At 39.5% G+C, this 27631-nt stretch overlaps 1 protein-coding gene across 2 annotated transcripts in view; it reads right to left on the reverse strand.

Moving 5' to 3' along the window:
* Nucleotides 1-4968: 4968 nt before the first annotated feature.
* Atf6 (activating transcription factor 6) overlaps nt 4969-27631 on the reverse strand; it is a 200922-nt gene continuing 178259 nt past the window's right edge. For both annotated transcript variants that reach the window (XM_070000199.1, XM_070000200.1), the window contains exon 16: nt 4969-11139. In XM_070000199.1, the coding sequence (XP_069856300.1) occupies nt 10937-11139 (203 nt within the window). In that variant the 3' untranslated portion in view covers nt 4969-10936. The remainder of the gene's footprint in view (nt 11140-27631) is intronic.

The following is a 27631-nucleotide window of genomic DNA, read 5'->3' on the forward strand; positions in this document are numbered from 1 at the left end:
GGCTTGCTACTCAGGCTGTTTAAATCAAGATGAATTTCCAGTCCACTCAGCTGGTGATTTGATGGAAAGAGCTTGGCTAATTGTGTGTAGGTTGATGTAATTTTGTCTTCTTAGAGACTGCCAGGCTGGAGAGGACAGTAGTCTGATATGGACAAGTCACTTAGCAGAGGAGAATTCAGCCACTTCAGGAACCCAGAGATAATGTGGCAAAATGTACCATTATATGTCCTGGGACCAGCAGCCAAGTGAGTGGGCGAGCCCTGAGGCCATGACAAAGACATTGGCCAATAAACCTTCCTTTTCAAAGCTCCCTTGAGAGCAGCTCTGTCAAACTTTATTTCTTCAGGCTAACCAGAAATTTTATCCTCTTCTGAAAATTACCTTTACTCCTCAATGAATACAGACCCAGAGAAAAGACATTGCTTAAGCATCTTTGAGAAGAAGAGCATTGCCAGGCACTAGTGGCTCATGCCTGTAATCCTAGCTATTCAGGAGGCTGAGATCTGAGGATCGCGGTTCAAAGCCAGCCTGGGAAGAAAAGTCTGTGAGACTTTTAACTCCAATTAACCACCAGAAAACCTAAGAGGCACTGTGGCTCAAGTGGTAGAGTGCTAGCCTTGAGCTGAAGAGCTCAGGGACAATGCCCAGGCCCTGAGTTCAAGTCCCACACCTGACAAAAAAAAAAAGCATTGTCTAGTCTATCTGCAGTTTTCTACAGCTCAGAGGTCCATGTCTGAGCTTGGTACAGAATTGTGGTAAAGGTGTCGAGCCTGTGGTAAAGCTTTACATTCCAAGGCCATTGCTTCTGACCCACTGTGTCTAAGTAACATAACCAAGAATCCCAACTCCACTGGGTGCATAGGCAAGTGGGTTGGCTGCAGGGTCTTTGAGAATCAGGCTGGACACTGAGGTCAGAGATGGTTAGAGACTGTAGGGTCTTTCTTTATATCTAGTTGCTTATTCATAGAAATGTAATGTCTGTAAATAATTAAAAAACTATTTCTTTTAGTTAGTCTTACAAAGTTTCCTCATCTGAGTAAGCATAGGTTTTAGGAGAGAAAACTCTGTGAAGTCAATCTTACAAGATGAATCATTTATTAATAGGAGATGTTGGCATTTAAAGATCTGTTCTTCTGGACCAAAGCATTTCAAATTTGGATCCTGAGATTAGAGACCTCTTGCATCAGCACCAATCACCCTATAGTCCATAACCTTCTGTGGGAGTTAATTTTGCAAGGAAAACTCTCCTGACAGAACTTGTTCTGATCACATAGGTTAGCAGTGGATTTGTCCTGGAGATGGAGTTGGACATGAGTAAACTGGGATAGTTGGCATTACCCCAGGCCTTCTGTTGTGGTAGGACCTGGTTTGTTTCTACCTCACTGGGTAACTCATCCAACATGGGGACACAAAGGCTGAATCAGTGCAGCAGCCTGTGTTGAGTAAATGCCTTCCAAGGGAAGTGACCATTCAGAGCAAATGCTCTGGCTTTGTTGGACTGTGCCTCTTGGTTAGTCTCCTTTAACCTGAACATACCTCAGCACACTAGTTGTGCATGCCATGTGCCTTGCTTTCTTCCTCCCAGATTTCTTACCTTTTCATCTTTCATAGCTTCAACGGATGAAAGGCAATATAGTACACAAAGTCTTGTACACTAAAATTTTTTCCTAGTTAAAACTTGTGAATAGCACAAAAGACGACTATGTTTTCAAAAAAGATACAGCTATAAATACTATGTCATACTCAATTCACACTAAAATTTTAAACACACTGCTAGGTACTAGTTGTAAGATCCTGGTTAAGCTCATCTCGTTTGGCTGTTTCTTCATCTATAATGTATGGATAGTTGTAAGTCTGCTTGAAAGCTTAAATGAGTTAACATTTGTAAAGGCTTAACACAATGTCTGGAAGAAAGTCAAGTCCTCAATATGCATCATTATTATCATTAACTGAACCAAGGGAGGAATTCTTTCCAGTTGTTTAACCAGATCACACAAGTAGATATGGTAGAGTGAACTATGTTATAGATTCCTTGTGGCAAGCAAAATCTTGCAAGTACTGGTAGCATAGCTCCAGTGGCCCTGAGTTCAAACCAGTCCCACCAAAAAATAAACAACAAAAACCCCCACATATTGCTAGTAATCTGAATCTCTAACAGAAAGAGGAACAGTTAGATAAGTTAAAGGACTCCACTATTGTATTTATTTATTTATGTCAGTCATGGGGCCTGAACTCTGGGCCTGGGCATTGTCCCTAAGCTCTTCAGCTCAAGGCTAGCACTCTACCACTTGAGCCATAGCACCACTTCCAGCTTTTTTCTGCTTATGTGGTGCTGAGGAATAGAACCCAGGGCCTCATGCATGTAAGGCAAGCACTCTACCACTGAGCCACCTTCCCAGCCCCAAGGACTCTTCTATTTATGACACCATGTATTGAATAGCCAAATGTCACTTGTGGTTAGCCTTTGAGATTAAAAAGTTGGTTTGAGGGCTGGGAAGGTGGCTCAGTGGTAGAGCGTTTGCCTTGTATGCATGAGGCCCTGGGTTTGATTCCTCAGCATCACATAAGCAAAAAGAAAAACCCAGAAGTGGCCCTGTGGCTCAAGTGGTAGAGTGCTTAGCCTTGAGCTGAAGAGCTGAGGGACAGCACCCAGGCCCAGAGTTCAGGCCCCACGACCGGACCCTCCCCCCCCCCAAAAAAAAGTTGGTTTGACCTATAGTCCACATAGAGTGAAAAGTCTCAGGGAATAATACCATAAAGATTTTGTGGTGATGGGTAGGTGGGTGGGTGGAGGGAGTTACATTAACTTTATTCACCTCTGGTGCTTCCACTGATTCTTTGGCTTATCGCATTGGCCTATCTGCATGTTTATTCTTTATTATACCCTATCCCTCTTTTTCTCACTCCCCAGAATATTGATACATCAGCTTTTGCTGAAGAGTTTGGACAAATGAAGAGGACTTGTATTTTAACATGTTTGTAAAATCCTTCTTGCTACCAGATATTCTCATGATACTCCTCCAGCCCTGGTATTCTATTTTCCAATCACAGTTAACTTTCTCTGCAGAAGAAGTGATTTGAAGTCTTTTTTTCCTTTGGCAATACTGGGTTTGAATTCAGATTGTACTTGCCTGGCTTGTTTCCTTGGCACTCGACCACTCAAGCCATGACTATAGTCTAGCTTTTTCTGCTGGTTATTTTGGTAATGGAGTCTTGAAAACTCCATCTGAACTCCCAGGCTAGCTTTGAACTGCAATCCTCAAGATCTCAGCCTCCAGAGTATAGGAGACACTGGCATCAGGATTGAAGTATTAGGGAGAAATCTCAATATCTTTCTCTCTCTCTCTCTTTCACACACACACACACACACACACACACACACACACACACACACACACACACACACACACACACACACACACACACACACACACACACACCTACTAAATCTTGTCTTCTGAAATAAATGCAGTTTTGTCTGTTATAATTTGAAAATCCCTCAACAAAGACCATGTGTTTATTAAAGGTTTGGTTACCAATTTATAGTGCTATTGGAAGGTGGTAGAACCTTTAGGAAATTGGGTCTAATATTATCATTAGAGGAAATTTTGCATGGATTCTTGAAACTCCAGCCCCTTCCCTCTCTACTGTCTGGCTGCCATGAGGTAAACACCTTCTATTTGCTGCTATCATCATCTACTATGCTACCACAAGACCAAAAGAAACAGGAGCAACCAGCCATGGACTAAAGCCTCTGAAATCAGGAGCCAAAACAAATCTTTTTTCCTCAGAACTTGTTTACTTCAGCTATTTGTGTTGATAACACAGTCTCTAAGAAATCTTAATGTTATAAATGTGTCTATGTATGTATGTTGGCTCTGCAGGCTATGAGCTATATTTTTTTAGGGAGGAACAAATGCTAGATCTATGCCTCAGAAGATGGAATAATAAAGGAGTTGATAGTTGAAAAGTTGGAGCTAAATTGTCTCAGTCTAAAAACTTGTTCCAGGGCTGGGAAGGTGGCTCAGTGGTAGAGCACTTGCCTTGCATGCTTGAGGCCCTGGGTTCGATTCCTCAGCACCACATAAGCAGGAAAAAAAAAAGCCAGAAGTGGCGCTGTGGCTCAAGAGGTAGAGTGCTAGCCTTAAGCTGAAGAGCTGAGGGACAGCGCCCAGGCCCAGAGTTCAGACCCCACGACAGGACCCCCCCCCAAAAAAAAACCCCAAACTGGTTCTACTACTAATTATATAATTCTAAGCAAATAGGTTATAGAAAAGATTGAATGAAATAAGATAATAATTAATCACTTGACCAGTCTGAGGCATGCATTGTGTGCTCAATAAATGCTAGCATTGATTATTCCTAGTTGGATCTGTTGCTGTGATTTACAGTGACAAGCTTCAGGCGGGTAGCATTTGCCATTCCAAGCTATGAAGAGGACTCTTGTGCTGGACGTGTCACTGAGTAACCACTTTCCTGATGATGGAAGAATAAAGTACAGGCTTTAAATCTTTTTTTTTTTTTTCCCCCTTCCAGTGCCTGGAGTCTGGGCACAGTCCCTGAGCTTTTTTGCTCAAGGCTAGCACTCTACCACTTGAGCCACAGCTCCACTTTTTTTTTTTTTTTTTTGGTCGTTTATTGGAGCTAAGAGTCTCACAGACTTTTCCTCCTGGACTGGCTTTAAACCATGATCTTCATATATCAGCCTCCTGATAGGATTAGGGGTATGAGCCAATGGCACCAGCCTTCGGTAATTTTTTTTTTCCCTTTATAAAACTGGAGTTTAAATATATGGACACAATAGGGGAACCTTTTACTTAGCCAGTCTTGGAAAGAGTGGAAAACATTTCAACAGTTTTGTCCAAATAGTAGCCCAAACCACAAAACTTCTCTAGGCTTCCTTTCCCATTACTAATCACTTAACCCTGAAGATTCATCATGTCATTCTACATAGAGAACAAGACAAAGCAAGTTTAGAAATTCTTTATTTGAATTTTAGAGAAAGAACAGGTATTGCATTATAAAGACTTATAAAGAAGGTCTATTGCCATTATTTATGTACTGTAAACCAACATCATTATTAGGAAAGAGAATGGTATATCTTTCCTCATCTTCAACACACTCTTAAATGGATAAGAAAAAAAAGAAAACCCAGACAGGGCATCTGTCTCTCCTGAGGTTCTCATGGCTCCACAAATGGCAGTGCTGCTGGCCTTAGCCCAACCACTCTTGTCAATGTGATGAGGAAGATAAACTAGTATGTCTAACAGTGCTTGATAGCTTTCATCTAAAGTTGTTTGTCCATTATCTCCTCTGTCTTGGTGACGGGCCAGAAATTAGGACTGAGTATGAGTTAAGGTAGTTTAAATCAATATTTATTTGCTGTGAAAGCCAATCTGCTAAACTCTGGATTAGCATCCTGGGGAATAGACCAAGCTGCCTAGTCTATAATGAAAGGTCACCAACTTCATTGGGGGCAGACAGCACAACAGTATGGTGTTTGCTGAGCTTGACAAATAAAAATGGATATATTTTCTCCTTAGTTCCTAATGCAATTAAAACTATTTTAATATGTTAAATCCTGTTAGTGCTTAAAGTTGGAAAAGAATGGCATCTATTATGTGATACTGGATAGTCATGATATAATTCATACTTAAAAATCAAATTTCCTAATTATATATCTTTTTTTCATAAACTCAACTGCACTTGAAAAATAACAGATATTACCGTAAGCGGCTAAAAATTCTAGTCCTATCCAAAAGAAATGGTTTTAAGCTTAGTTATTAAAAATGTATTATTAGACATGCTAATTTCTTTATTCAGTTAAGAGAAAACTGCTATTTCCTTTATGTGCATAGTTCCCTTTTGGCCTGACACTATATTTCTGTGTACTCCAACTGTTTTTTCTTAAAACCCAACTATAATTCCTGCAGGGAACAGGAATTTTTCCTTCCAAATGCTGTAAGGGTAGGAATAAAATTGCTTGTATTCCTTTTACTTTCTTTTAGGATTTATTCTCATTTTTATGGTTAAAATTATAATTGCAGTGAAAAATCCCACATTCATGTAAATTTAATTTACATAATCAAAATCAAATCCAATTATGCAAATTTTAATTTACATAATCAGAATTACATAAAAGTTACTAAATCCTAAATTTATGTAAGTTAAGATGAAAATAACATCTAGTAAGGACTATAAGGTCTACTGGTGGTAATAAGCTTGTATCAATTCTGGCAATAAACAATCATCTCAGAGGTTAATTCCTACCACACAGCCAATAGTACGAAAACATCTCACTGCAGTTCAGTTCCTATGGGTCTGCTGAAGGAAGCTGAGTCAATCTGTCAGTATGCAGTGGAAAGAAAGCTTTCATGGGTAGAAAATTTACATGAAGTCAGACTGAAAGGGGGAATGAGATCAGACTGGCTCTCCAAGTTACGAGGTTACTTTTGTTATTGAAAGTGGAAGCTGCTTCTAAACTTTTCAGTGTGTCAAAAAGTTATATACAACTAGATGTTTTTTTGTTTGTTTTGTTTTCCCCAGTCCTGGGGCTTGAACCCTAGGCTTTGCCTCTGCCCCTCAGCCTCTCTGTGCTTAAGGCTGGCGCTCTATTACTTGAGCCAAAGTGCCACTTCTGGTTTTCTGAGTGGTTTATTGGAGATGGGTCTCATGGACTTTGCTGCCCAGGGCTGACTTTGAACTGCAATCCTCAGATCTCAGCATCCTGAGTAGCTAGGATTACAGGAGTGAGACACTGGTACCCAGCTAACTACGTTTTTTTTCCCCCCTATGGTACTTTCCTGTCAAAATTCACAATCTGAGTTTAGTAAAATGACAAGAAAAATATAGCCCAAAAGTCACAAAAACCTGAGCATTCCCCAGTTATAACTGCAGTAGTGGGGAATACTTGCCCAGTGAAGACACTGAAGCCAAGATTTAACCAGGAAAGGAGGAGGCTGCAATGCTTGGTAAGAAATGTACTCATTATCCTGCCCATGTAATTGTAACCCCTCTGTACAGTATGTTCACAAAAAATAAAAATTAAAAAAAATTAAGTTAAAAAAAAAGATTTAACCAGGACAGTGTCTCCTTAAATGTGATAGAAAAATCAGTCTAAATCCCAAGTTCTTTCTCTGTTTCTAAGCAATATTTATTGGGAACACTTAAGAGTGAGTGACTCACAAAACACTGCTGCTTTCAAATACCACCATGTCTACTCTCTAACAAGAAAAGGCAAAGAGGTGCCAGCTTTGTCCTGGAACTTTATATAAAAAAGAAATTAGAAGATGCTGTGAGCTTTTATAGTCATGGGGATTTTTTTTTAAATTTTCTGCAAATAGAATCCCCACCCAATAATCTACGGTGAAACTGCTACAGTACAAACAAGGCAATCTTTCAAGTGCAATCTTTCTAATCAAGCCCTAACCTGAGAGTTAGTTTGTACTAAGTCTGACAAAGCTGTGTCCCTGTGCTATGATGTCCAAACTAACCCTGAGAAGATGCTCCTAACATATGACTTAGTAGTTCCCATGAGAAAACATACTCCTACTCCCGTTAAGCCTAAACATTTTTATTTTTTTGGGGGGGGGAGGTCAGTCATGGGCTTGAACTCTGGGCCTGGATGCTGTTCCTCAGCACTTCAGCACAAGGCTAGTGCTCTACCACTTGAGCCACAGAAACACTTCCGGTTTTATGAGTGGTTTATTACAGATAAGAGTCTCATGGCCTTTCCTGCCCAGGCTGACTTTGAACTGCGATCCTCAGATCTCAATCTCCTGAGTAGTTAGGATTACAGGCATGAGCCACCAATGCCCAGCTTACACCTAAACATTTTGGACTTACACACAGGCAAAAGACTGTCCCCTCTCCCCAAGTCTTCACCATTGCTTTCAACATTCAGTGTGGTTGGCTCAAGAACACAAAATAATTTAGCAATAGGTAGATTGGCTTCCTCCATGAGTTTATCTAATTTTTTCAAAAGATTGCAAAATCCCACTTCAAAATTCAATAAATTACACACACACACACACACACACACACACACACACACAAACTTCCTTGCTATATCCCACCAAAGGCAATCCCACCAATAAAATTAATCCAAAATGCCTAATTTATGAACTCAGCAGAGCAGGTTTCCCTTTTCTAAAGGGCATGTGCTAGCAAACAAATGTTGAGATAAAAGCTACTATTGTGCATAGAGATTAATCACAGCTGTTTTAGCAGTTTTAAAAGTAGAATAGTTCCTCACACTATAGTTGCCTTTCACTTGATTCCTGAAACTCTATGCTGAGGAGTATCCTAATCCCTCATCCCCAAAAGATGGATTCAAGAACAGATAAAGACAAAGAGTTGAAGAATCCAAGTGCAAAGAGAAGGCGAGGCTCCCAAGCTGCTTTTAAACATCACTGCCCAGCCATGTAGCCCCTGTGGTCTGCAAGCTGTCTTAACATCTGCCTGTTCTTTAGTTACCACTCTCTCCTACCCATCACCTACACTGTCACTCTTACGAGAGGCATTGGAGAACAGGATGTAATTGAAGTTTTCAGTCTGAGGACTTGATAGTGAAACTCCAAAGACAAAAATGCCATGTGATGGTTTTTTTCTCATGTAGTGCAAAGGCGAGAACAGTGAGTTACAATTGCTCCCGACATACTGAGTGTGTGTACATCTACGATGATATGGCATGGCAGCTAAAGCCCAAGATTAGCAGCTTGGGAATGACTGTGTTGCTCCTGCCTACCAGCCACAGTCATAGCTTCTTGTTGTGTTAAACATATTCCAAGACAGGAAGGAGTGGGACAGGAAGATGACCCTGAGAAGGATGCCCGCAACCTAAAGGGCTTCTAGCATTTGCACTCTATTCCTTTGCACCCATTAGAAGAATGGTCCCCAAGGAAAATGGTTATCATCTGAAAATCACCCCAGAGCAAATTAGAATGAAGTGCAGTACTGACTTCAAATGGAAGGCTAGATTCTAGATTCCTAGGTAATAGAACAAGAGCCTACCCCTACAACCCCTTGTCAGTTAAAATTATTTCCTTAGAGAGCATCTTACTAGCATGAAAGGTACCACTGTCCAGTTAGAAGCCAGACCTAACAGGTTCATAGGCAGAAATAAACTGCATGTAAACCTAGAGGTGTTGCTATTTCCCTCTTCTCTTCCTTTCTTTCTTTTTCTCCCTTCTCCTTCCTCTCCCTGTCATTTTCTTGCCAAGAGGAAGAAGCATTAATATAGTATGGGACACAAAGGAAAGAAATTTGACAAAGACAAGGTAATTGGGATAAGAAACAATATTTGCAAAACAAATTCTATCAAGAAACTGACAAATTTCAGGAAGGAGAGGAAGATGATTTACTTTAGAAAGTGAAGGTAAAATATTAGGGAGGACATTACTGCCTGAGATCCATTTCTCTAAATTTACCAAATGAAACATGATTTAGCTGTCTACCAGCAAAGAAAGCAAGGGGAAAAAAGTAGAATAAAATGTAAGTAAATATAGCTTCTTTTTTTTTTTAAGGTATTTAAAATGTACTGTATGATTTTTTTGTTTCTTTTGTATGTTCTCCCCCACAGTATAACCCCTGTTTTCACTGTATTTGATTCCAGTGCCCTGCATCTTGGGGAGGGGAAGGGAAATAACAAAATGCTGAAATAAGGATACAGGCTGATCCATTGTAACAATGAGATGTACAAGACACTATGTTGAAAATGAACTTTACAACTTGGGGGAGGGAGGAATTTGAGAGGTGGGGAGGGAAGGGATGGTAGGGGAAAAACAAAGGTAACAATGCTCGATAGGAAATGTAGTCATTACCTTACTCATGTAACTGTAACCCCTCTGTACAGTATTTCTACAATAAAAAATTTTTAAAAATATAGCTTGTTTTTTTTTTTTAACCATAGGAAAAAAGTATTCACGTCTTTTCACTGGAGAAGCTAAAATTACTGCCATATTGTGAGATGCACTCCCTTTGCAGAAATCTATGTCTGTCAAATCTAAAACCACTTCCATGTTCCTTAGCTGAATTTGGTATCAGATCAATAGAAGTATATAGTGGGGAGGAGATTCACAACGAAAACAAAGGATTTGTCTGTGGTTCTGGAGGACCTGCACCTGATCAGTAAAGAGAAAACACAGTCTGCAAGTTAACATTCTGGCCTGGAGCTCTGAAAATAAACAGCAGCTATGGCTTTAATCTTAAAATGTAATTACATTAAACTTTCAAGGTTTTAGACACATGTATTATTGTCGACCACTGACCCTTCCCTTCTCTTTCATTCTCTCAACTGTGTGTTTATCTCCTGACTCCCAACAGATTTTGATTCATGGGTGAACCACAAATCAAAAGTAAAAATAAACTTTACCAAGTGGTTATATTCTCTTTTACCAAAGTTTTAAATTATTTTGCTTCTTTGTGGGGTGTTTATTGTTGGCCATTCTGGTTTTGCAATTTATTTTCTCAAGCACAGTATCCAGAATGAGTCTGTATTAAAGGAACAAAAAAGCCAAACCAATGGAAACCATCTGAGCAACTGTGTGCTACAATGTTAAATAAAAATCAGTTTACTGTATCAATATGTGAGATGGCAGAAAAGGGAAGTGGATCTTATTTGAAAGAAGATGACAATTCAAACACAAAACAAATAGAGTCATGAAAGAAACTGAGTAAGTTATGGGGAAGCAATCTACACCCAGTAAGACTGGACAATGCAGGCTACATTTGCCTCTGGAGCAATGTTCTCTCGTGTATGAAGGCCAGCACCTTCTGAGTAGATGGATAGATGGGTAGCAGCTTCTTCTTTCTTCTTCTTCAACTGTAGTAAGAAGGAAATCTCTGCTTGCCACCAAGGTAGCAGAAAGTGGCATTTTTCTCTCCTGCTCTTGGCTGAAGGGCTGCAGTCTTAGTTTACCAACACAGCTGCAGGACACTACTGCAATGACTCAGGGATGGTGCTGACAACCTGGGTTGCCTCTGTGGCTGCTGAAGGGGAACCAAAGAAGGTTTGATTTCTCTGTTGATCTCTTAGGTAAGGAGGAACTGAGGAGCTTTTGATGTGAAGAATCCTGGTGTCCATCACCTGGCAGTCGATCTGCATCATCACTTCATAGTCCTGCCCATTGATCACATTCTCTGCAGAGAGGAATAAGACACAAGGCTTAGAATTCAATAGAATGTGGGTCTCCGCTATGACCTTCATTCCAAAGACATGTGCTTTAAGGGTGTTAACTGTGAACATACTTTCAAAAGTGCTGGTCACTCAGCAGAGCTATAGATGGGTAGGTACCATCTACCATCTCTGTAATTTTAGTTCTCAAAGAGCCTTCGTTGGCTCAATAAGGAGTGGGCCACTATCAGAGTTCAGAGCACAGAGTGTACCTATTCACAGATATTACATCTTTTGTATGACTTCCATGAAGTGAATTACCATGATTAGAGCAACTAAAACAGATTTTAATGTAGAACAGAGGTAAGAATACTTAAGCCCCCTTCCTTCCCTTCAACAATGGAAACAATTGTCAAAGGAGTCAGACATGTGAATGGAGCCAAGGCTGCTTAGCCCCTATTCATCAGTACAGTTTCATTTAAGATACTCCCAACTGTGAATTTAAAGGTTTGTCATAGAAACAAAAGAAGAATAAGAAGCCATAGTCATCTGATAATTATGCTTTCCCAGAAATTATTATCATAACACTTTCATATTGGGGCAATCTATATTCCAGAGTTCCTGATTCCAAGTATGGAGACATTAGATTTCCAGTAAGAGATGGGACTGAGTACTGTATACAGGACTTGCAGGCAAACTAGAGTGTATTTATAGGAGGGAACGGGAAAATCATGTAGAGTTATGATTAACATATGGGCTTACTTCATTATCATGAGTTTAAAAACACACAGATACAATATTCCCTTGTTACTTCCTAAGTGAATAAAAGCTCTTTATATTTTAGGAACAGGGCCAAATTACTCCCTAATTTGTAATCCTGGGTGGTCCTGTTCCAACTTGTAGTCAATGAAATTGGGCATTAAGCTGATGAGAGAATTATAAACATAATATTTGCCAATCCCAGTTGAACAATTGCAGCAGTAGAGTTAGAAGCTGTGTGAACTTGGAAGAATGTTTGGTAGTTAATGTGGCATCCAATTTTTCTTTTTCCATCTGTGAACGTGGAACTGGGGGTTGGGACAGCTTAGTTCTGTACTGCTGCCTTTTTATGAAGCTGATACAAAGGCAATCAGAGCTTTTTAAAATTAAGCATCTGGCTTCTCTATGGCAAAGAACTGAAGTTAAAAGTAAAATTCCAGGAGCTGAGAAGGTGGCTCAGTGGTAGAGCACTTGCCTTGCATGCATGAGGCCCTGGGTTCAATTCCTCAGCACCATATAAGCAGAAAAAAAAAGCCAGAAGTGGTGCTATGGCTCAAGTGGTAGAGCACTAGCCTTGAGCTGAAGAGCTGAGGGACAGCGCCCAGGCCCAGAGTTCAGACCTCACAACCGGACCCCCCCCCCAAAAAAAAGTAAAATTCCATTATCCTTTCTGTTCCCATTGACACTGTGCACATAAAGTATAAAATCTGGAGGAAGAAATCCAAAGTTTGACATTTGATCTTCAGATTCCATTATTATGTTTGAGAAAAGTAAGCCATAAAGCATGTCACTGAGGAAGCTAGGAAACACTTCTGGAGATCATCTAGTTGGGGATGTCTTGAATTAGGGGCAAATTCATAGACTTAGATTTTAAGGTCACTGAAATTATATCAAGTTTCATGTGTGTGGTTTTGGAAACAAAGTCCATCAAAATTTCAATAGGACCAAAATGTTAAACATTATGAAGCAGATCTAATAGCCTATCCATTTGAAGTACCCTGATTAGATAAAATATTCAGTTTTAAATCCAATGGAAAACATCATTCCTTTACTGTTATTGGTTGGTTATCTGTTCCAATGTTTAAACAGTATCTAATGATGATTAAGCTCGCATTAAACTATTATAAATCTCTCCAATTACTGAGTAATTTTCTTGTTTCCCAGCCTTACCAGAAATGAAGAACAGCTGGCTGCTGCTGAGTACTAACTCACTCAACCTATTCTTTTATTGTGGTGGGTTAGTCCCAATTTTTACAAGTCATGCTCTTAGAAATGATTATCAAATCAGTTGCTCACATTTAGAGAATTAAATTTCAATGCCTGTAAGTTAGCTATCATTTCTCATCAAAGTATTTTTCCAAAAAGTAGGGGATGAAACAGGAGTCATTTTATTCATATACAAGACCAAGTTCAGATTTCAAGACCAAACTAGTCATTTTCTTTTGGAACCACAGTCACACATGTATGTGTGTCTGTGTGGGTGCACACGCATGCGTGTATACACACATGCTCATGCACTGCTGCATCATAGAAGACCAAATAATGGAAAACACATGTCAGAGACATGCGATACACATTAGTATTTTTTACTGCTTTCCTGGTTTAACTCAGAATCCAGATGACAGTTTAAGATCAAGACTAGGTTCTCTAATATAGCCCAAACCACCTGTAAAAGTCGTTAGAGGCCATGAGCCTGGGATGGTTGAAACTGATAACTGTAGATCTTTAATACTCTAAATATCAAGAAGAGATGGAAAATCTGGAAATGTAAGCTCAGACACTTTGAAGGAAAAGCTGCAATATGATTCCAAAATTTGGAAGGAGTTCCTAGCCATGAATAAAGTAGCATTGCCACTTAAGCACAACCAGGAGCCTCAGGGTAGTGTTAGTTCAAGTGGTTTTACAATAGACTCTGTTTATTCCCTTCATCTGAAGGTGATATATTCTGGACCAAGAAAACTGTCAGGATTTCTAGAAGACAACAATAGAAGTAAGTGAATATCTGAGGCTGATTTTAGGAAACTCCTTCTGAAACACAAGCTGGATACTTTAGCTATTGTGTTTGGGATAGAACTCAGGGTCTAACACATGCTAGTCAAGTGGTGTTTGGGATAGAACTCAGGGCCTCACACATGCTAGTCAAGTAGTCTACTACATTCTCTGATGTACACTCTCTTATCAGAATAATGTTTAGAGTGACCCAGTAGCCCTAAAGGCTAGTTAGAATGACTATAGCAACTGTTTGTATACACTCTGGGGACCTTATAAATGGGTTTTGGGATGGTTAGTGAGGTAGTTTCACCATAACCAATTAAGTCTGAATTACTGTAGTAAAGGGAGACAAACTGCAAATGGCTCATGGTAACTCCTGATCTTTGTAAGCACCTTTGGCCCTGGGCTGAGGGGCATTCTGAAACAGCATAGAGACTCTAAAACTCTGCCTAGTAAGCAGATGAGAACCCAGTTATCCTTTACTTGAAGGCTCTGAGTTTTAGTAGGTGACTACCCCTGGAAAGGACCCTTCCAATTGTAGCCATAATTTACTTCTCATTATAAATTTAAAACATCACAGTGGGTTCTAATTAGGGACTTAGAATCTGAAGACTGGTGGCATAAGAGGATCAGGAGAGAAAAAGCCCATGAAAGGAAACTCAGGCATGATGGTAAGGGCTTGAGAACATGGTCTCCACTTTAGTTAAGTCAGGGTTTCATGACAAAAGAAACTGAAAGTCAAGTTACCTGAAAAGACTATAAAAGAATAAGTTGGAACACTAATTTGAGTCAGAAAAAAGGTATAGTTAACTATAAATACTTAAACTTCAATATTAAGCAGGGAAGAATGGCTTTGAACACAAGCAATGAAATAAATATGTTTCTGAATGCAGAAACGTTGGGGGAAGCCAGATAAAGTGTATGGTCATTAGAGGTGGAAAAAGTCTAGGCAGTGTGGAATTATGAACAGCCTGTAAATACACAGTAACTGAATTAAGCATAGTCTGCCAGCTGACTGTTAGCTGGGAGATGACTAACACAAAAACCAGAACATTGACCATAAAATAAAGATAACTAAAGAATCAAAATTTTTCATGAAGTGTAATTGTAAAAAGTGACAAAATTTTACCAGTGTTTTTCTAGGAAGCACATATAATAAAACAGATTTCTATTCAGACTTAGATTCCAGTCCTAACAAAGTCACTTGTCTTATGCCAGCTTGCCTGGTGACAGGCCAGTCCCATTGGTATCTGTATCTGAATGGGACCATGAAGGTTGATAAAATGCACCCATTCATGGGCATCAACAGAGAACTTCAACTAAAATAAGCAGAAAATAAGGGAGACATGAATAGAATCACTCATGAAGTAGGTAAAATCATATTTCTACTGTGGCTCCCAAGAACTCCCATAAGCTAACTTTACTCTGCCAATCTTTTTTTTTTTGGGGGGGGGGGTGTCATGGGGCCTGAACTCTGGCCCTGGGCGCTGTCCCTCAGCTCTTCAGCTCAAGGCTAGTGGTCTACCACTTGAGCCACAGCGCGACTTCCGGCTTTTTTTCTTTTTGCTTATGTGGTGTGAGGAATCGAACCCAGGGCCTCATGCATGCAAGGCAAGCGCTCTACCATTGAGCCACCTTCCCAGCCCTACTCCGCCAATCTTATATTAATTTTCAACCTGAGTCCTGATTTTGACCATTTCAACATACCATGCATTGCTAGCATTTGTGGAAAGAAAAAAACCCACTTTTCTGCTCTTTACTACCCATATTCTATTTATCCTTTAAGGCCCACTTCAAGTCTCACTTCTAAGAAATCTTCCATGAGAACTCCACAATTCATATTTAACTTTATAACTAACACATAATTGTTTTATTTAATTGAATAGTGTTAAAGTCATAGAAAAGAGGCTTAGCTTCCTTAAGGAATGCCTGGCAAAAACTGGGGCAGGGTGAAAATGAAAGGGTAAAGAGAGGGGCTGGGAAAGTGGCTCAGTGGTAGAGCGCTTGCCTTGCATGTCTGAGGCCCTGGGTTCGATTCCTCAGCACCACATAAGCAAAATGAAAAAAGCCGGAAGTGGCGCTGTGGCTCAAGTGGTAGAGAGCTAGCCTTGAGCTGAAGAGCTGAGGGACAGCGCCCAGGCCCCACGACCGGACCCCCCCCCCAAATAAAAAGAAAGGGTAAAGAGAATGAAAATAGAACCTCTTAGCTGGGTGCCAGTGGCTCACGCTTGTAACCCTAGCTACTCAGGAGGCTGAGATGTGAGGATTGCAGTTCAAAGCCAGCTCCAGCAGGAATGTCCATGAGACTCTTATCTCCAATTAACCACCAGAAAAACAGAAGTGGTGCTGTGGATCAAGTGGTAGAGCACTAGCTCTAGCTGAAGAGCTGAGGGGTACTGCCCAGGCCCAGAGTTTAAGACCCACAACTGACTAAATAAATAAATAGATAATAAAACTTACTCATCAGCTGCAAAGAACACTGAGCAAGTAAGAATTGTCATACTACATATGGAAACAGTGCTTCCAACTTGAAAAATCTGGAGGCATAACACATGCAAAGTCAAAAAGCTACCAATGGCCACATATGCACTTTGCGGAAAGAAATTAGTTTCCTTGATGAGGTTGGGGAAGATTTAGTGTGGGGAATATCTAAGGCAGGGAAAGGGTAAAAGAAGGTTATCCCATACTCAACAGTAACTCAAACAAGAATCTGTCAAACACTAAAAGGGTACTATGGCCACTGAAAAATGGGGAGTCAGATAAGAAAGTGCTTGTCCTTTTAGATCTATAAAGATGTTACAAAACAAGTATGGGCATAGAGAAACCATTGGCTCTCAAGGTACACCATTAGCCATGACAATGGAAGGATTAATAGAATTTTCTGAGCAGGAGCCAGGGTTGCTGGCCATTCTGGAATGCATAGTACCAGTTCCATACAGAGGTTCTGCATCTCAAACAATAGTCATGTAGATTTAAAACAAACATGATTATTACTGTATTTGTCTAAACTTACTGCTTTACATTTAAGTGTACAGTACTTTTATATGGGTTATTAAATATATATTAAATTCCTAGGAATGTAACTATTAAGCATAACTTGCTTAATAAACATGTGGTGCTTCTATATGCTAAATACTGATCATCTAATTTTCCTAACAACCTCCTTAAGGACTCAGGTATTATTATTGCTAGTATTATTGCCATTTTAAAGAAGGAACATAAATGAAGCATAGAGGCATTCATATGACCAGCCACTCAGCTATGAATGACAAAGTAGAAGATTCTAACCTAAGCAGTGTGGTTACAGAAATCACTCACACTAGTGGTTACCATCAGGACATTCTATATTTGTGCTTTTGCCCTCACTGTAATAGTGCCTATCTGTGAAACACCTAACATCCTCACTGTGTCTTCCAATACAACAGAAGCAAATTGAACATTATACATCCATTAAATTAGCAAATGTTTCTTGAATTCCTACCATACACTAAACACTGAGGAGATAGGAGTGAACAAAACAGGAGGGGGGAAAAAAGAAAAACCTTTGACCTCAGTAGGCTTAGTTCTTACAAAACTGAAGGAATGAAGACAGAAAATAAAATAAAGAAAGAAGCATAGAGAATTGTAAGTGCTGTGGCAAGTTGGTGCCCTGTTGCAGGCAGGTCTCATTAACAAGAGGTGGGGCCAATAGTTGCTGATAGCCTGAGATGACTAATTCAATCTTATCCTTAGCTGAAATCAAGAGACATGTAAGATCTTACTTTTCAATTAAAAAAAAAGTTTAATTATTGGACATAGAAATCTTTGATGAGATGACATGAGCATTTTTTAAAAGAAATCTTAAAAGTTAAAGGATTAATGCAGATACTTCTTTCAGATAGTATAATCATGGAAAAAATAGCTATGGCTGCTTTATTTAGATATTCCTACAAACAACTGAAGTTCATTTTGGATATTTCACTATTCAATTTATTTTTGTACATGAAGTAATCAGAAAATATTTATTTTGGAAAAGACTGAAGAAAGAACTTTCCCTTTTGCAACTATTGGACACTGATCTAGAAAAACCAACAAAGAACTAAGAAAAGGATCTCTATAATATTCAAATAAGAAACTGGTGTATACATGATTAAGCTAGTAGGAGTCTGAGAATAGGTTGCAAACCAAATTCCCAGATATTCCTGGTCATAACTGTGGGGCTCAAACCATAAAGAAATACTTTTTAGGGGCTGGGAAGGTGGCTCAGTGGTAGAGCGCTTGCCTTGCATGCATGAGGCCCTGGGTTCGATTCCTCAGCACCACAAAAAGCAGGAAAAAAAAGCCTGGAAGTGATGCTGTGGCTCAAGTGGTAGAGTGCTAGCCTTGAGCTGAAGAGCTAAGGGACAGCACCCAGGCCCAGAGTTCAGACCCCACGACCGGACCCCCCCCATCCCCCAAAAAAGAAATACTTTTTAAAATATGATATAATTTTGACTTTCAGAATTCCAAAAAGTTTCTCATACTCTCTCAACTCCCAATAAGTATCCCCAATACAGCAAAAATTCCACCTTTCTAGAAGCTCCACAGTTGTCTCATAGGAATGTTAGAATCTGGATTCCTCGAGAGGCTCTTCCTAATGTTTACTTCCATTTGTTAATTACTCTGCAGGAGTAGAATCAGGGACCTTGTGTAAATTCTTAGGGAGCAGACAAAGGAAATGTGTTCATAAAGGCAGTTGGCAGACAACTCAATGTCCCAAGGTGGAATCAAAGCCAAATTCCCAATTATTGGTAATCACTCATAAAACTGTAGGTATTCTGCTTCAAATGCTTACATAGCACAATTCTATCTTTGTACTATTTACAACCTGTTGTTGAACAAAATACAAGATGGGATATGAAAACTTGCAGAAAATACAACAGGAGGTCTATATCTAATAGAAATTAGAGGGTAAACTTGTTTTTATAATACTCATTTGTAGCTCTGTTGTGAAGGATAATGAATACATCTCCCATTCATTCAAAAAGAAGTACAGAAGAGGATAGGATGTAGTTTTGGAAATGGCAAGGCTTATTTGTAAAGTCTAAGCACATTATTTTGTATTGTGACAAGAGTAATGGTTATAATAAATTAAGGAAACTTCTATAAAACAAAGAAATTCAGAGCTGCCTTTAATACATGTGCACTGTAATATAAAGGTACTTAAAAGATTAATGTTTCTGGAGGAAATGAAGATGGAGTAAGAGAAGGGTGACTTAGAGCACCGGTGTTTTACTTTCAAATAACAGTTCTGGTTTAAGTTGTTAAATAAATCCCAACTTGAGTAATTAACTTGCAGTTCTCATTTTTTCAAGCTTATTCTACAATGTCATGGTTTAAAGTTCACTTTCTTAAGAGCTACCATACAATAGTGTAATAGGAAAAAATAACATACTTTATTCAAGTTGTGCACTTAAAAACTAATATTCAGAAAGGATCTTGGGAAGGCGCCTCTTACTCCTTCAAACACATCACCTCCAAATAGCTGTGGTTTATTATTTAGAGAGAGAATTTTTGCCAAAGAAATGATCCAGACTGAGATACAAGCCATAACAGTTGCTTATCATCTGTCTTTATTGAGAAACAATGACTCTCTACTTGGGCCTACAAATTAAATAAAAGCAATAAGCATCCCTGCCTTCATTTTGTATCTATATATCCTTTTCTCTGAGTAATGCAATCCCTTAACTGGGTTCCCTTGGAACCCCCAAAAAGTGACAGGAGACTAGATCATCTGCCAGGCATGAATAATTCCTATTGTAACAGGGCTCCACCTGACCAATCCTCAGACAAAGGGCTATCAAACCACCTGACCATCAGGACACACCTGTGACTATGACTATTCATGCATACCTTTCTTCTCTTGCCTATTGCCTATCTCTATTTAAACTTAGAACTTATATCTGTACCTGAGAATATGGCTAGGGATGGGCAGAAATGCTGTCTTCTCCTGGCTGCCCACCTCCTTCTGCCCATCACCATATCTCTTTATTTGGCACATAGGGGTAAATGGTTGGACCTGACACATAGAACTCCTGGATCTTTAGGCTTAGGGTCTAAAACTCCAGTTTCAATGCCAAACATTGCATTTAACCTTACTGCCAAAACCTGCAGAGATGGGATAACCAATGGCCTGACTTGTTGGTTTGTGTGCTTAATTCAGAGGGCAGCACCATATTGTAGAGTTCTTTTCTGACCCAAATGCCACTGTTATTGACTTTGTTTCCTGGCCTGGAGTGGCCATGCCTTCTGGTTTTCCTGGCCATAGCATAACTTGGACAAAGTAGTGTTTGGAACTTCCCTGTAGCATAGATGGGTGAGCTCAGGGATCCTGCGATATAATACAGTGAGATGAAAGCCTACAATTGTACATCTATAGGGAAATGAATCAAACATATGATAATCTCTGGGAGAGGAAAATTACTGAAAGACCCATGCATGGGTTCATTCTCAGAACAAACTGTATACTTTATACTGACAGAATTATACAAATATCAAAGAAAACGGCCATTTCATCCATTTTTGTGATGATTCATGATAAATTAGAGCTGTGTAGGATTTTGAAGTGACACAGTCCCACATTTTAGACTTTAGGAATCAAAAAGATAGAAATACCTTTTAATTCAAGTTCTGTAATTTGTTTTCATTATTCTTACTTCTTACAGACAGTCCAAAAGAAGGGCTGGTCTACATCCTCTATGATATAGTAACTGATTAAATAATTGTTCAAAAACTACAAAGTGCATAAAAAGTATTCACAATGAACTGTATTTTATTTATAAAATTACCACAAACTTTTCCTGTATTTTAGCCTACTGAGGCTCTAAACTGAAGCAGCTTGGAAGGTGGGCTGAGGACCAGTCACTTTGGGGCCTGATATTTCCAGGCCACATCATTGTGAGGAAAAGCACTTAACCTTTTTTTGATATCCCATTTTGTAGACTATTCATTTGCTACATAGTTACTGAATCACAACATGTGCCAAGCCTGGTTTCAGGTGTTGGAATTGAGAAGAGGACAAAACATACAACCACATTCTCCTAGTATTTCCATTCTAATAGGGAGGAGAGAGGTGACAAGAAACAAGAGAAGTAAATATACAGTTATGCTTGAAAATGAGAACTAAGAATAAAATAAAGGTATGGAATGTTGTGGGTTAGACTGTTCTGGAAGCACTGAACAGCAAGATAACTCTGTGTGTGTGTGTGTGTGTGTGTGTGTGTGTGTGTGTGTGTGTGTGTGTGTGTGTGTGTGTGTGTGTGTGTGTGTGTGTGTGTGTGTGTGTGTGTGTGTATGAGAGAGAGAGAGACAGAGACAGAGAGAGAGGGAGGGAGACAGAGAGAGAGAGAGAGACAGAGAGAGAGTATGTTGGTTTTGTTGTTGTTAAAACCTGATAGAGTCGAGAGAGCTGTGTGGGGAAAGGGCATTACACGCAGAAAGAACAGCCAGGATGGAGGCCTCGAAGCTGGCATGTACAGAGTACCCATGAGGCACAGTGAGGAGGCCAGTGTGCTGGCAGAGAGACTAAGGGAAGAGTAAACGGAGATGAGGTCTGAGAGGAACCAGGCTCTTTAAAGGTCAGCCTTTACTCTAGTGAGATGTAAAGCAGTGGGAGGGTTTGTAGAGGACCATCATGAATGACCTGTTTTCATAAAATCTCTCTGACTAGTGGAATATAAAACCCACTCACATGCCCAAAATTCTTTTTTTGGGGGAGGGAGTCCGGTCGTGGGGCCTGAACTCTGGGCCTGGGCGCTGTCCCTCAGCTCTTCAGCTCAAGGCTAACGCGCTACCACTTGAGCCACTTCTGGCTTTTTTCTTTTTGCTTATGTGGTGCTAAGGAATCGAACCCAGGGCTTCAGGCATGCAAGGCAAGCGCTCTACCAATGAGCCACCTTCCCAGCCCCATGCCCAAAATTCTTAAGGACTCAGTGTGATAATATTTGTGGAGTTTTCAGCATGTCAAATGATATAAAGTGTGAGGACTATTCATGTATAGAGCTGGTGTGGCACAGCATAGAGATATCAGGCTTTAAAATTAGTCATGGGTCTGAAAGTCATCTCCTTCAATTTGGTTATAATTTCATCTGTAAGGCAGGAAAACCAGGGGGATTTGTCAAGTTAAACAATTATGTCAAATATTTATTATACTATACAACATACATCTTTTAATACACTAAGTACTGAAAGGTGTTATTTGTCATTTCATTGTAGAACACAGGAAGGAACCCTTAGAATCACCAGTCCTGTTATCTCCTTCCACTGCGCTCTGTGTGCGTGTGCATGTGCGTGTGCGTGTGTGTGTATGCGTGTGCGCACTTTGCAGTGCTAGAGATCAAACCCAGGGCCCTGCCCATGTTACTGAGCTGCAACCTTGGCCCTGCTTCATTTATTTTCTCCATCTAATAGATGAAAGTCACAATGACTGCTGTTTCTCTGCTCTGGTAGTATAGAATTAAAGATTTAATACTTATAACACCACTGTACAAAAGGAAATATACAGTTTTTCTATTGTTAATACAAGTGTAACTAAGAATGATGATAGGAGACAGTAGAAAAATCCAGAGGAAGCTGTTGTACTGGAAACAACTTGAGATTTATCTGTTTGTCCTGAAAACAGTATCCAGAGCCTTTTGAATTCTATGGGTTAGTATAAGGAAAAGGAGGAGGAGGAAGAGAAACAGCAGGACAGAGTTGTGCCAGCAAAGCTCTATCACATACTATACAGTTTCAGAGAAGAAAAACTGGCAAAGGACTCGGATTCTTTTTAAGTCTTCATTTAGTGTTAGGAAAGCACTGGATAATTTAGCAAGTTTCCTAGCTCTCATTTTTAAGACAAGTTCTTCCAGTCAGCTTTTTGTCCCTTACTACTTCTTACCAGAATCTTTGACATTTCTTCTTTCTGGGCTTCTTGCATGAAAATGTTGAGGCCTTCCTGTTAAGTAACTGAAACTACCACATAGTTTATTTGGGTTAACATTAGTCTCCACAGAAGCCAAGCTCTAGGTTGAAATCTAGGTTGGCTTAAGACTTAGAAAATTCAGACCATAAAGCAGAGAGGGCAGGTCTAGGCACACCTAACTTCTTCCATTGACAGTGACTTTTTACTTTCATATTATTTGTTCACTTAGTGAAAAGACCTCCAAACACACAAAGCTACCTCAGACTGCAGCTGGGCATTACAAACTCCGAACAACTGTAAAGTACAGTCATCACCTATACTTTTTTTACACTCATAGGCATTATGTAACCTTAACAGCATATGTAATGAACAGGGCGTTTTAAACAAGGAGTTCTTTAGATCCACGATTGATGTTCTCCCAGTGGGAGTTGGTTCCTATGATCAATATGATTCAATTACATAAATATTTTCTTAGCAGCTGTTATGTGTTGGGCAGTGTGCTGGGAGCTGGAGAAACAGAGATGAGTAAGACCTGGCCCCCCTCATCAAAGCATATGCCATCTTGTAAAAATGGCAGCTATGTAAACCCATATAGCAGGGCATAAGTGTAAGGTGGGCATGGTGTAGTAAGATTTGGGGTACCTGAGCTAGGGATGTGGTGGTAGAGAGGTTAACAAGAAAGGACTTCTGAAGAAAGTTACTTAAGCCCTAAACCTGAAGACTCTTCAGCCAAGGCTGAGGAGGGGAAAATCTAGAGAGGTGCAACTATTAGTAAATGCATCATGACACGAGGCAGTATGCAGTACTGTGATACAAAAAGGGATGGGGTTTCTCTGTGGGCTTAAGAGGTACATTGTAGTTTTTTATATATTTTTTTATTGTAAAGATACTGTACAGAGGGGTTACAGTTACATGAGTAAGGTAATGAGTACATTTCCTATCGAATATTGTTACCCCTCCTTTGTTTTTACCCTACGATCCCTTCCCTCCCCACCTCCCAAACTCCCCCCTCCCCTTTCTCCCCCCCCCCCCACAAGTTGTAAAGTTCATTTTCAACATAGTATCTTACACATCTCATTGTTATGATGGGTCAACCTGTATGTATCCTTGTTTCAGCATTTTGTTATTTTCCTTCCCCTACCCAAATTAGAAAAATGTATATACAAGATGCAGGACACTGGAATCAAATACAGTTAAAACAGGGGTTATACAGGGAAGAAACAAATCACATAGAACATTAAAAACAACAGCAAGAAAGATAAAATCTCTTGTGTCTCTATCTTAGGGTTCATTTCACTTAGCATTATCTTATATGGTATTATGTACATAGCTTTTGAACATTGTACTTTTTGAAGATGTCTTTTTACACTGGACTTATGACAGAAAAACCAAACCTAATAATGATAATGTGATTCACACATCAAGTGGGATATGCTGTAGTATGTTGGACATATGTCAAAAATATTTTTTCTGTACTTTTAACTGATAGATGTGAGCAAAACTGATAAACCTCTTAGGTCCTGAGTAAATCTACTACAGCATTTCCTTAAGCCGAAATTTTCAGGAACAGGCTACTTGAGAAAGATCTAGAGAATAAGGGATTATTAAGGGATTACTGAAGAATTTGCTACATTACTACTTTCAATTTTTATACTGCTTCCTGCTTTTTAATTTGGGTTACACTATGAAAGACATACTTCTGGGGCTCTGCTCAGAAAATAATACAATTATGCCATAAAACCATAGTAAAATGTTTTTATGAGAAAGGAACAAAGTAGTTTACAGTATTGAGAAATAATAGAAAAGAGGAACTGGCATGTACTGTTTTATTTAATTATTAAAACAGTTCTGAAGGATCTAGTATATCCCCCATACTAAAACATAAGAGATCTTATGTCTCAAGCATTTTCATAAATTATCCCAAAGCACACAGCTAATGAAATAGCAAGACCAAATTTGATCTCAAGTCTGATTCTAGAGCCTGGATATTCATTAATAGCAAGCTATGAGACCTGTCAAGAGGGCACAAACATTTAGACAATAGCAACATCTATGTCCCCTTATTTGAAAAGATGCTTATATGTATATCCCCGACTCTGGATATTTTTGAGTGTGTACAGGAGGTCAGGATATTCTTATGAGTAACATGGAATAAAAAAACACTCTAGTCAAATGCTAGTGGCTCACACCTAAGGGTGAGATCTAAGGATCGCAGTTCAAAGCCAGCCAGGACAGAAAAGTCTCCATGAGACTCTGATCTCCAATTAGTCACAGAAGAGGCCAGATGTGGAGCTGTGGCTCAAGTGGTAGAGTGCTAGCCTTGAGTAAAAGGAGCTGAGGGACAGCACCCAGACCCAGAGTTTAAGCCCTAGAACCAGCAAAAAATAAGTAATTAGTAAATAAAAATAAAAATAAAAATTGTCTGGGCTGGAGATACAGTGAGTAGACTGGCAAGTGTGAGGCCCTGAGTTGAAATTCCAGTACCACCTAAATAAATAAAATACATTTTGAAAAATATTCTTTCTAGCCAGGCACTGGTAGCTCATGCCTATAATCCTAGCTACTCAGTTGGCTGAGATCTGAGGATCATGGTTGAAAGCCTGCCCAGGCAGGAAAAGTGAGACTCTAATCTCTAATTAACCGCCCCCCCCCCCAAATGGAAGTGGAATTGTGGCTTAAAGTGGTAGAGCACTAGCTTTAAGCAAAAGAGCTCAGGGACAGTGCCCCAGCCCTGAGTTCAAGCCCCATGACTGATCAAAAATAATTCTTTCTAGAAAGGTTTGTGCCAAATTCATACCAAACTGAACTACAATCAGATACAATAATCTTCCTATAATGAAAGATCACTTTAGTGGAGGTAGGGAGATAATGTAATTTCAGGGGGGAAACATCATAGAAGCAGGTAGTGCAAGGTATAATGAGTGCCTTCTCACAAAGCAGAGAATGTAAAAAGCTGGTCATGACTCTTCCTTAGGAAAACATGGCTTACCATAGGAACAAAAGTTTAGGGCCCATAGTGGCAGAATGGCCTTACTTCTTGGAAAACAATATGGAAAAATAACATGCTAATTGCCATGGAGATGTATCTGCTCTCCCCACAAGCATGTGAAAAATATGGGCTGGGGATAAACATTGAACTTAAGAAGAGGAACAACCATTAGGAGAGAGCTTAGATGAAGCAGAAGTAAGAGAATTTTAACTACTCTGAAAAAATGAACCCTATCTCTTGAGAATTATGGGCCTTATAAAGGGTACTGCCACATATTTTCTTTATAAAGGCTTTTGGAAGGTATGTGGGGCAGCCAAAAGGAGCTTTGCCAACACTGCTAGGTAAGATCTGAACCAAAGGAGTCTGGAAAGCAACAGAGCTCTATTACATCAGTGGATTTTGTTCTTGGTGAGGAATTCCCTGCTGCTTCTTTGGCACTTCCTATTTTTATCAAACTTTGAATTAAGTATGGGGTTACAAAGTGAATCTATTAAAGGAATATGGAGAAAAGCACCAATAATTTACTGATGTTATAAATCAGAGGAAGAATCTGGTTATGGGGAGCCATTAGTACAGTTTACTCATACCCATGATGGTTTTACTGCTGGGTGGCTTACCAGAGCTGATTCAGCTTCCAAGGACATCTCATGTGAAACAGAATTAACTTGGATGAAACTTTCTTCACAGTGCAACATGTGTTATTATCACAGTAGCTAAAAGATTACACAAGCACCTCCTCACTGAATTGATCTGTGTTTAGTTTCCAGCGATCACTCCCTACATTGTGTCATGTAGTCTTTTAGCATGTTATGCTTTGCATTAGCATCCAAGCCACTCAGTAACATAGCAGACTCCATTTGAGATGAACTCTGCTTCCCCACGTGATAATAACATATAATCTCAACAATTTTACACAGATTATTGAGAACCTGTCAGGGAATAAAATTTTCATCAGTTCCCTTTTTAGACTGGAAGATTCCTTACCAGACTGATTTTCTTAACCCCAATAATTTCTCTATGATCTCTGAAATGTTCTTAGCACAGATGAAGAAAAAAATATGTATGAAAACATAGAAACCAGAGTGACTACAAGGAAAATGTTTCTAAAAGAATGCCTAGGCTATGAGTAGGTAAAGGGACAAGTAGGGGACTATTCAAAAAACACTCACAGAAGCCCCAAATGCAACAAGAACTCTGAAAAATGGATGGAACTTCTCTATCCAAAAGTGTAAATAGAAATAGTAGTTTCTAAGTCTCACCAAAAATATAAAGGCAATTGAATTACCAGTTCAGGGAAGCCTGACCCTGTACATTCCTTATAGTAGTTAGGTAAACAGAAGGGCTGATAGCAGATGTTTTCCATTTAAGTTCAGAGACAGAGATTTTCCTGTTTTAAATAGCGATGAGCACAGAATAATCATGGAGACCCAACTGCCCTTCATCATGAAATTTGAGGTGTACTCATGATAGAAGCCTTTCTCATGAACAAGTCTCCCAGGGGAAAGGCAATAAAATGGATGAAATTATATGTAATGAGTTGAACAAAGTAATTTAAAGTGAGTTCGATTCAATGATCAAAAAAAGTAATGCTGCTTTTGCAGATTACTTGCTACCTTCTGCTAGTATATTGAGTTGAGCTTAGGGAAATCAATTCTGACCTTTCTTCTAGGGTCAGAACATTATCAATTCAAATCTGAATAAATGTGAAAGTGCCTAATTGTGGGTCCCTGCTTACTCATATCTAATCTAATCTCCACAATATAGTTTTAATCTGAAATGTCCCCCGAGGGCTCATTTGTTGAAGTTTTTGTCCTCATCCTATTGGGGTACTATTTGGAGGTGGTAGAATCTTTAGGAG

This window comes from Dipodomys merriami, unplaced genomic scaffold (genome assembly GCF_024711535.1).
Source record: "Dipodomys merriami isolate MVZ:Mamm:240054 unplaced genomic scaffold, mDipMer1.0.p SCAF_56, whole genome shotgun sequence".
Taxonomy (NCBI): Eukaryota; Metazoa; Chordata; class Mammalia; order Rodentia; family Heteromyidae; genus Dipodomys; species Dipodomys merriami.